Source organism: Amblyomma maculatum, chromosome 5 (genome assembly GCF_055883805.1).
Source record: "Amblyomma maculatum isolate TAMU_Amacu chromosome 5, ASM5588380v1, whole genome shotgun sequence".
Taxonomy (NCBI): domain Eukaryota; kingdom Metazoa; phylum Arthropoda; class Arachnida; order Ixodida; family Ixodidae; genus Amblyomma; species Amblyomma maculatum.
Window position 1 is genome coordinate 28,496,995 of NC_139348.1, and position 11,222 is coordinate 28,508,216.

Here is an 11,222-nt window from a genome sequence, read left to right on the forward strand (position 1 = left end):
AGGATTCAGAGTTGAAAACTACTCGACGACGCATTTCTCACAATGGAAATTCTTAATAGAGTTTCCGACTTTGCGGAGGAAAGGTGACTTGGAACGCTAAAGTATGAGTCCTCGGCCACCAATATAGTAAAAAACGACGGCACAGGTCCGACAGAGGGAGGCATAAGGGTGAACTTGGCGCCCCCTTAGAGTAATTGGAGAGGGGGGGGTATTTTTCTAGGTGAACTTGGCGCTTCCTTAGAGGAATCGTGGGGGGGAGAGCTATTCCTCTAAGGGGGCGCCAAGTTCACCCCTATACCTTTCTCTGTCAGACCTGTGCCATCGTTTTTAAAAGTATGGGGCTATGTCCATGCAGGCATTTACTATACTAATGGCCGAGGACTCGTACTTTTGTTCCAAGTCCCCTTTCCTCTGTGCACCTCTATGTACAGGTGTGTTTTTTATTTCAACCACATAGATACACAGCCACTATAGCTGGGATTAAACCCAAGTCTACCTAGTATGCAGCTTATCACTTTAACCACTGATTAATTTTCTGCAATGTGTTTTGTGCAAGCTATGCAAGAAACTTCTTGGAGTTTTCATGTGATGATACGTGAACTTCCTGCAGATGTGTACAGCACCAACTTCGGTGTGTTCAGCCGTGTAAAGGCTCCTCTTTGACACTCAAAAATATCTGTAGGTGACTGCTGGAGATTACCTAAATTGTAGTCTTGTTGGAGTTCATTCTCAGCTCCTGATCACCGTGAAGAGAAGTCAACGTTTGAACTGTATTAACATATTGTCCTTTGCTTGTTGATAAGAGTGCTTACAATTTATGTAATGTTCTAGTCATTTTCATACTTTCAGTTGCATGTTTCAATAGATCTGTGATGAACGGGTGCATAAAGAGCAATAAATTTTTGTTGTTTGTTCAAGTGTTGCTGAAAGAACCGTTGTACGACTATGGAAACAGCTTGTGATACATAAAGTTCTGGCTATTCCGTGAACAGTATTTTCAGAGCAGATCTGTGATATGTATGCAAAGAATTGCAAGATGCAGCTATGATTCTTCACTAAGATGCATCATTTACGACACGAATGTCTATTCTCTTTGCAATGCATTAGTTATATATGCACAAACAGAATGACTATTATGAGGTTCATGAAAGAATGTATCACCAGGAAAATTAAGTTCGCTGCTATATCTTGTGCACTTTACTGCTTTTTTTTGTTTCATTCTGAAAATTTGTCTAAAACATGCATTGAAAACACAGGACTATTAGTCTTTATAAAGTGTTTGAAAATGAAACAGTGCATGAATAATGCAGCTGTTGATGCACATCCAATATATTTCCAAAGCTTTTTTCAATAAGAATCTATAAAAATCACAAAGCCACAGTTAGACAGTTTTGTAAATTCAACTCCATGTCGTTTGGTTATTTATTTCAATACCTTTAGGGCCATATGGCCTTGAAGAGGGAAGCAGTTAAACATAGCATTACAATAAACATAACAATAAGAGCATAATCTTAGAAGATGTTGCTAGCTACATAATTGTAACTAATTCATTCATGGTATAAGCGTTTTGTTGTCATTTATTAGTGCCAGTGATCCAGGAAGGTGATTCCACTTACGGGGTATGGGGTAAAAGCAAATGAAAGCAGGTTTTTGTTCTGCAGAAATATACATCAACTTTGTGAGGGTTATCCGTCCGTGGTGATGCGTACTGTGGCAGTGAAATAAATTCTTCTCGCAGGTTGAGAATGGCGAAACATTTCATGGAAAATGCGAAGACAAAGTTTTCTACGACGAGGTGCAAGGGATGGCAGGCCGCGGCTGTCTTTCGTACTTGATATGCTTGCTGTTTTAAGTGGAGGATGAACCATACAAAATTATTTTGAACCATTTCCAATAAGTGTGCTAAGTTCTGCTGATAAGGACCCCATACTGATGCTGCATATTCAAGTTTAGGTAATAAGAGTAATTTATAGAGTAAAATTTTCAGAAAAGAAGGCGGATTGCAAAAGCCACGATGAAGATATCCAAGCATTTTGCTGGCATTGTTACGGGCATAAAATAAACAGTTCAGGTTATGTTGTTGGAGATGTGAGCACCAAGGTACTTATATGACAGCACTGAATCTAAAAGCATGCCATTAGTGTGATACGAGGATAAATTATTATTCATTCTAAACACATGCAGGAATTTCCACTTGTGAGCATTGAGGTCCATTAGCCATGATTTGCACCATGCCGAGATAGAATCGAGGTAAGATTGACGTTAGTATGTCGCCATCACATTTTCTTTCTCTGAATATTACAGTCATTATTATTATTAGATTATTATTATTATTATTATTATTATTATTATTATTATTATTATTATTATTATTATTATTATTATTATTATTATTATTATTATTATTATTATTATTATTATTATTATTATTATTATTATTATTATTATTATTATTATTATTATTAATATTATTATTATTATTATATATTATTATTATTATTATTATTAGAAGAAGAAGAAGAAATTTGGGAGGCTAAATCGTTAATATAGATAAGGAAAAGAAGCGGACCAAGCACAGATCCTTGAAGAACACCGTTATGAATCATGCTTGGATCTGATGCGAGGTCGCTAATCGAAACAAACTGATGGTAGCTTGTAAGAAAATCTTCTAGCCAGGTTAGAATCTTTTGAGTCCAGGTTAAGCTTTTGTAACTTGTATAGAAGTAAGCTATGGCAGCTTTATCAAACGCTTTGGCAATATCTATGAATACGTAGTTGGCTAGTGAGCTACGATGAAGAATAGCGTGTAACGTGTTAGTAAAAGATGCAAGTTGGGTTTTACATGAGCACGATTTTTGAAAACCGTGTTCAAATTGGGAGAAAAATGAGTTCGATTCTAATTAGGTGAGGAAACAGGATGTATTCAAGAAGTTTACAAAGAAAGCTGGTGAACGAAATTGATCGGGAATTTAGTGGAGAATTTGTTACCTCATTTGTGCAGCGGAATCACCTTCCCGACCTTCCATGTGGCAGGTAGCGAACTCTAGTCCAGTGACTGCTGGAAAAGTTTTGTTAATATAATGGAGGAGTAAGCACTTCTAAAATTTAGGAACTTGGTGCTGATCAGATTGGAACCCAAAGCAGTGAATATTTCTAGTGAGTTAATCAATTTCAGAATGCTGTGAAGGTTAATTGTGACTGGTTACATGGGCATATATAACAAAGACTCGACACTTGGAGGAGGGGGATTTGTGAAGATACAAAATTGCCATTGAAAACATATTTCAAAACTGCTGCCTGTAGTTCAGGAGGGGGGGGAGAGCATAATTCATTATGTTTATTAAGGACGCTACTGATGTTGGAAAGGAGAATTTGTGTGTCAAATAGGTGTGCTCCACTTCTCCTTCTCTTCTAGCTTTCATCTTATGAAGACTGTCTTTCATGGCAGGTATTAGTTTTCTGTGGTGTGTCTATATCTGTATAGTGCTGTCAGTAGACACACCGCATACATAGTTTTTTATTCACTGTTATAAAAGTGAACATATAATAGCTACAAAATGTATTTACAACTACGAAGAACTTTCTTCCCTGCAAGCGGGCAGTGGACTGTAAGAGTGCTGCAACCAAAGACACAACAAAAGTGGATAACAAAAACAGAAAATACACATGTCTGTAGTGTATGCACACACTGCAACACTATTTTTCATGACGGTTTGGCACACGTTGGCAAGGGTATTTAACTTTTGCTCGCTATAGTACTTGGTTCACGTACATTACTTGAGCAATGGCTCATCAACAAAGTTTGTTAAAAGTGCACACACATGCCAGACCTTGTTGAGCTGGTCAATCATGCTGTTGGCAAACACTTGAGAGAGGATTCTGAAGCTCTTCACCCTTACTATTACTCTTTCAACATGTATTCGAAGGCTTGCTATGCGTCTTGTCTCTGTTTCGTCGTCTTCTGATAATTGTGAGCGCCCATTCATGAATGGTGGGATGTTCAAGTGTAGCGAACGGTGCTTGCATTCTTCAGCTATGGTGAATCTTCTGTCTGCCATTATACTGCGCCCAGGTGAGAACTTGTCAAGGACGCCACGTGAAAGTGTTAAGGCCTTATCGGAGAGCCTTCCAGGTGCAAGATCTGAAACAAACATGATGAACCCGTTGGGACTGCATACTATCAGGCCTTTCGCGGTGTTATGTTTCTTGTAGAGTGAGCATGTTTCACTTTGAGCTGTGAAGGATGACGGGGTCTCTATAAATATTTCAGTACAATCCATGATGCCATCAACTGTGTCGTATCCCTTTTCAGAGAACACTTCAGATCGGTACTTATCACAGATGGCAGGTGGCATCCATGTTGGCACCTGCATAAAAAGTTGAAATTGGATGATTGCAGCCTTTCGATTTAAACATCATTTGACCATCTGCTAGAAATATTGTGCACTTTCCTCTTACCTGACATAACCTGTTGTTCAGGAAATCCAGCCAGGTGACCCAAATCCGTGACACTGTTGTCTGTGAAACACCAAACCTATTAAATAATTTAATTTTTATGAGCGTATTTTCCAGTATGGATTACACCAACACATTTTCTTGTAATACGGCATATACGATTAAAAGAACTCTACTTGATTATTTGTATTCATTCACAAGACAACTTTGTGTGTAGGTGATAGCACCTGCTTATTTCAATAGAGTCAGTGGCATTTTAACAGTGCTAGTAATAACACAAGACCAACTTGACCAAATCTTAATGCTCAGGTGACAGCACCTGCTTATTTCAATAGAGTAAATGGCATTTTAACAGTGCTAGTAATAACACAAGACCAACTTGACCAAATCTTAATGCTCCTGAGTCGTAGCTGCTCCTTAAGATTGTCTGCTACCCAAAATCGCAATCTACCTATATTTCCTTTTTCTCACTCCTTCATCAGAGCAAGAATCGTTTTAACTAGTGACATTCAGCTCAGTTTTTGTTACTGCACAATAGTTTTACCTTAATACACTACTTATCTGAGCTGTTGACGGGCAAAGTAAGAACCTTTTGTGCAATTCAGAGCATTAACTTTGATTTAAATCATAAATGTCCCAGGTATCGCTCCACACCACTGTTTGTGTATAATGCTCCTTTTGTTATACTTGGGAGCAAGAAATGTAGTGCCAAAAGGCACAAGTGCACACTGCTTACCTAATACTTCCTGTAATAAACTTCCTGTCTTCACCTTCTGCATTTGACATATGACAGAAGAGTAGCCTCTTGGCTTCCGGCTCTAGGAAAGACCAAAATGCCTCAAGACGCTCACGTGAGGTGAAGGCCGTATAGTACTTCAGCTTTTTCTGGTCTTGAATAAACACCTCAAATGCAAATTCATTTTTCTTTTGGCTTTAGCTTTCATGTCTTTGGCTTCATTGTGTAGCACTGATAATTCAATCTTTAGTAACCTGTTCTTCTGCTGCAAACGACTGCACAATTTTTTTGTTTCGGCTCGTTCTTGGTGCAATTTCTCTAGCTGTTTCTTAACTGTTTCCATCTCTGCCTTTGTGCTGTTCAGTTCATCTTGAAGCATTGAGATTATCTCCTTTTGTGCACGAATTTTGTCAAGGGCACTTCGGTCGCTTTCTTTCGGAAAACTGTAGTTATGATCTTCGGTTGCGCTGTGTGAAGGTGTACCATCAATGGTGGTGTTGTCAGCTTCATCTGTACCACTTGCACCACTTGCACCGGGCACCATTTGCATTGCACAGTTGTCTTGAGCGAGCTAGTTGAGGCAAGGAGAAAAACATCATTTATTTACAAAATAGTGTGGTTTTAGGAGCCAAAGTAAGCATATTAAAAGTCAATATAGCAAAAATGAATGGCAGAAATGCGTAAGAATAAGCCAAAACCTATGTACTGCATATCACACATCTAATGCGTGACTACCTGATTGTCCTATTTCTAAAATAAGCACCAAGCATTTTTGTTGAAAAGTTTGTTCACAATCAGCTCATGCGATCTGCAGCAGTACCTGTTACATAAGAGATTCATGCTATGACTAATTTGCAACTCGATACTAAGCACTTAGATACATTAACCTGCAGCTGACAGAAATATGTACAATATATAAATTTGAATGACAAGTTTCTCGGCTTAGAGTTAGTTGCTATACCTTTCGTATCAGGAGACGTCTCTCCCTCACCTTTTGCGGCTTTAGGGGAAAGACAATGGGAACTCGAACCATGTAGGTTTTTTTGCCTCCTTCGAAGTGGGCTCCACAGACCCTGTGGCCTGATGTTGGAATGAACCGGGAAAATCTGTAAACAGAATGATCATACAGTTCCATAAAACTGATGTGTTCACTATGACCACTTCTAAACAAGACTCGACTCATACCAATCATGCTGGGAGTAGGCCCATTTTTTTTGTGGGGGGGGGGGGGGGGCTTTCCGCTTGGAAGCAGCACATCAGGATTAATTAAGTCACCGGGGGGTTTCCTATAGTGCGTCAAGCACATTAACATTTTTGTGTTTCGCCTCTATCAAAAATACAGCTGCCGCGTTCAGGACAAAACCCGCGACCTTGAGATCAGCAACAAAATGTAAATGTCTTTGCGCCACCGCGGCGGTTCGCAAGTAGACTTCCTCCCAACAGCTGAATAAGGAAGCCAGGAATCCACAGTTTTAGCGAAGATTCGTATTTGCAGGTACGTCTGAGTAAAACACCAGCTGACTTAGCAGCAGCACTATTGTGAGTCCATACAGACATGACATGAGAATGTGACAAAGTTTCCGGCATTGCTGTCGTCGGCCTGCGCATCACTGAACTGAAAGCAACCGACATCTCTAATGCAGCTCGCGACATAGCACCCACGCTCTGAACGGGAAAAAATACGGGCTTAAAAGTAATAAAAAAAAAATATGCGCCAGCTAATGACCAGTTATGAAGCGGTATGGGTGCCGGCGGCGTCTCCTTTGAGCAGCTAGTCTGTTACGCGCGGACCACATTCCGTATAGAGCCTCCTTGACACACAATATATATCCCTCTTTCAAACATGCAGATATTCGCGCGTTATTTACCCCACAAAAGGCTAAGCGCACCGCTTTTATTTAACTTACCTCCCAGTCTGTCCGGCTCTGTTGATCTTTGCAATCCATTGCTCTCGGAGCTTCTTTTCCTTGGGAAAAACGTAAAATCCCAGGCCTTTATGCTTCCTGTTGTTGTTGTAGCAACCCGGAACACAACAAGTGTATCCCACCATCGCGAAACACCGCGTATTTGCTTCGTACGCCGTGTAGCAACCCGGAACACAACAAGTGTATCCCACCATCGCGAAACACCGCGTATTTGCTTCGTACGCCGTGTAGCACTGCGCTAGCCGCACGCAAGTTCCGCGCCAAAATCCGGCCGCAGTACCACAACTATCAGAATGCATCACGGCAGCGGTGGCGTAGCACAACTCCTTGTGAAATCAGTCTATTGGCGCACCGTGGTACTTGGTAGCGGCGACGACGCCTGGAACAACCGCTGAAAAGCCGTCCTGCTTTTTTTCGCAGATAACTACCGATGCAGCGATATTGAAGCCTGGAGTATCAACCAAGCGCACATGCCAGCACCGCTGACGCGTCATCTTACTGTGTACACCAGCACAAGCAGCGCATCTAGATCGCCCAACACCAGGCGGCATGACCGACAGCGCTCGGGGCTTATAAGGAGTCACAATTGGCACGCCGTGGTCACTTGGTAGCGGCGACGACGCCTGGAACAAGCGCTGAAAAGCCGTCCTGTTTTTTTTTCGCAGGTCAGTGTCTTGTGTGTCCTTTTTCATTAACCGTAGACCTGTCGTCGCTGCTGCCAAGTTTGACGTGTGAGTGTGTGCTTGGTGAGTGTCACCTCAATGGATAAGAAGCTGGCAAAACTTAGAGGAAGTAAAAGCAGATATCGCGAAGTTTAAAGATGAGCTCCGTCAAAAGCTGAAGTTGTTACGTGTGGCATCCGAGCGAGACCTTCGCACTGAACTACGCGAGGTGCAAAATGAACAAAGAAACTTCACCCAAAGGATGCAATTTGCGGATTCCACAATTGAAGAATTGAAAACGAAGTTAGATGCTGAAGTTGCCAAAAACATAGCCCTGCAGAACGAAAACCAAACACTTCGTGCAATGTGTGATCATCTCGAAAGTAAGGCAGGGGAATACGAAAAGAGAATCGTGAATTTAGAACAATACTCGAGGAACTTGAACATTGAAATCCAAGGTATCGAAAGACATGAAAACGAAAGTGTTCTTGACATTGTATCCAAAATAGGCAGCGCAATCGAATTCCCAATCACACCTGCTGATATTGAAGTTTGCCACCGAGAGCCAACTCGCAACCCAGACAAGTGAAGCATAATAGTGCAATTTAAATCACGCACAAAGCGAGATGAGGCACTTAGGAAAGGAAAAAAAGCAAGGCTCAAGAACGCAGATATAGGTCTCAATGACTCTCACAATGGCTCAGCACCTATATATATCAATGAGCATCTTTGTCCTGCACTCAAACGGCTGCTCGGATTGGCCAGCAAAAGGAAAACAGAGCATAAATGGAAATCAGTATGGTCGTTCAATGGAAAAATCTTCGCAAAGCAGACAGAGACCTCAAAGATAATACAGATCGCCGGAGAACACGAGCTTTCTAAACACATTGGCCATGGACTATCAAGCATTTGCACTACCTGAGTCCGTTTTCCGGCCATCTTTGCGGAGTGCACCTGTCCTATATATGAACACTCGCTCGGCAATAAGCAAGGATGACGCCATCAGTAGCTTTTTAAACCAATTTAGTTTTAAATTTAATACAATTATGTTGACTGAAACATGGTACTACGAGGGCTGTAATACCCTTAACATGCATGGGTACAGAGGTTTTTTTCTTAACCGTACAGATCGAACAGTTGGTGGTACTGCAATCTATACAGCTGCGTCTAAGAATTATGACATTTTGCCTGAATATAGCAAGTGACTGCAGACTATGAAATGTTGGTGGCACGAAGCAAGGATGAAATGCTCTCTGTTGTCTACCGCCCTCCCAGTGGCAACTTGTCATGCTTTCTTGAGATTTTCGAAGAATTTTTGGAATATGTATCTGAAACCAAAGTGAAACTAACATGTTCAGGGGATTTTAACATTGATATTTTAGAAAACAGAAACGCAGCTTTCGATTTCACTACTAGACTATCCGCAACTGGTTTTACCAACATAATCTGTACAGCCACTCGCGTCACGTTGTGAAGTACATCTGCACTATATCTTATTATCACTAACATTGAAACAACTATCCACCGTTCCGGTACAATTGCATGTAATGTAAGCGACCACTGCCCCGTGTTTGCGTTTTATTCCAAAACAACAAACGAGAGTATGAAGGCACGCTCACACTAACGGGAAAACGCGCAACGCTGGAGGTTCTCCGCGCGCCGCTTCCCGCAGAAACCGGTTCTTTTCCCGCAGGCTGACTTGTTTTACGTTCCGCGGAGCGATGGGGTCGGGAGCTATTTTTCCCGTCCCGCAGAACGGAGTAGCCGATCAGAGCGGAGCGCAGACCGTGACGTCAGTCCAAGTTCAATGACTCCCGGCGGCGGCTGCGCGGGCGACGGCAGCATCGCTGGTGTCGCTTGAGTAGCCCGCTCACTTGTGCACGAGAAAAGCGCGTGCTTTTCCTTCTCTCTTGTCACGTGACTACTCTTTCTCGCTCCGCTCGCCTTCGCCTTCTCTACATTCCACGACAAACGCAGCGGGAAAACGGGCGTAGTGTGAGCGTCCTTCCGAGGAGCTGCGACGCTGCGGCGCCATGAACGTTGCGCCGCTGCGGGAAGTTTCCCGCTAGTGTGAGCCTGGCTTGACAGTGCGCGATTCTTTCCTATTTCAGTGTATCACACAGCTTATTCAATGGAGTCATTTAAAAACCAAATTATTGCGCATGATTAGTCTTTTATTTTAAACAAAAAATGCGCAGTCGTTGCATATTCCGTTTTTCATGAAACATTTGTGCGCTTATATGAGCATTTCCCTTTCAAGAGAGGTACACGCTCTAAGAAAATAAAAAAGCCCTGGATCACGCGTTGTCACATGATAATGATAAGGCGTAAAAACCGCTTGTACCATTCATTCCTGAGCACGCGTTCGCCAGAGGCTTTGAAAGAATTCAAAGCGACACGAAATAAACTCAATGCCGATATTAGACGTGGAAAGCATACGCATTATCATCACATATTCACAGGTATATCTAGAGATCAATCTCATTTAGCTTGGTAAGTAGTAAACAGAGTATTGGGCCGCAGCAACTTCAACACAGCCCCAGATAAGATCATCGTTGACGATAAAGAACTCGCCAACAAGTGGCTTGCAGATTACTTCAATAATCATTTCGTCAGCATAGGTGCAACAGCCCAGCCTGAGTCACAGGATGAAAATACAGTTTACAGCCCGGTAAGCAGTTCTTTTATGGAACCCACCGATGAAACAGAAGTGTCCAGAACATTTATGAGTTAATTGTTGAATCTGGCGTCTTTCCTGCAGATATGAAACGTTCAAGAGTTTCGGTCATTTTCAAAGGCGGTGATAAGAACATCGCGACTAATTACAGGCCAATAAGAATTATTCCCGTTTTTTCGAAAGGCCTGGAAAAGCTTATGTTCACGCGTCTCATGAAATATTTTGTGCTAAACAATGTCTTTAGCGATGATTTACATGGTTTTAGATCTGGAAAATCAACCGAAACAGCGCTCATATCTCTTAAAGAAACTGTGTTGGATAATTTTGATAAAAACATTTTTACCCTTGGCCTTTTCGTAGATTTCGCGAAATCTTTTGACTGATTAAATCACAGAATTCTCATAACAAAGCTATTTCGGTACGGAGTACGTGGCACACCTCTGGAATAATTAAATCATACTTAAGTGACAGAAAACAAATGGTAAGCTTGGGAAATCACCGATCAAACTTTATAGCAGTCACTAAAAGGTTTCCGCATGGAAGCCTACTAGGACCGCTGTTATTTAATGTCTTTATCAACGATATTGTACACATTGACCCATCAATTAAATTTATCATTTACGCCGACGACTGTTCTATACTCATGCCCGGTCCAGATGCAAATGTGTTAAGAGAGCAGTGCCAAAACCTCCTTGTAAAGTTATCCTCATGGTCAAGGTCAAACGGTCTAAAAATCAATCCATCAAAAACGAAGATAATCATTTTCA

The 11,222-nt window shown here is 41.6% G+C and overlaps 1 protein-coding gene across 1 annotated transcript; it reads right to left on the reverse strand.

Moving 5' to 3' along the window:
* Window positions 1-3,751: 3,751 nt before the first annotated feature.
* On the reverse strand, window positions 3,752-4,367 carry LOC146187911 (uncharacterized). Its single transcript, XM_084603059.1, has one exon. It carries the CDS (start codon window positions 4,353-4,355, stop codon window positions 3,774-3,776), a length of 582 nt encoding a protein of 193 aa, XP_084459185.1. The 5' UTR covers window positions 4,356-4,367; the 3' UTR covers window positions 3,752-3,773.
* Window positions 4,368-11,222: the final 6,855 nt, after the last annotated feature.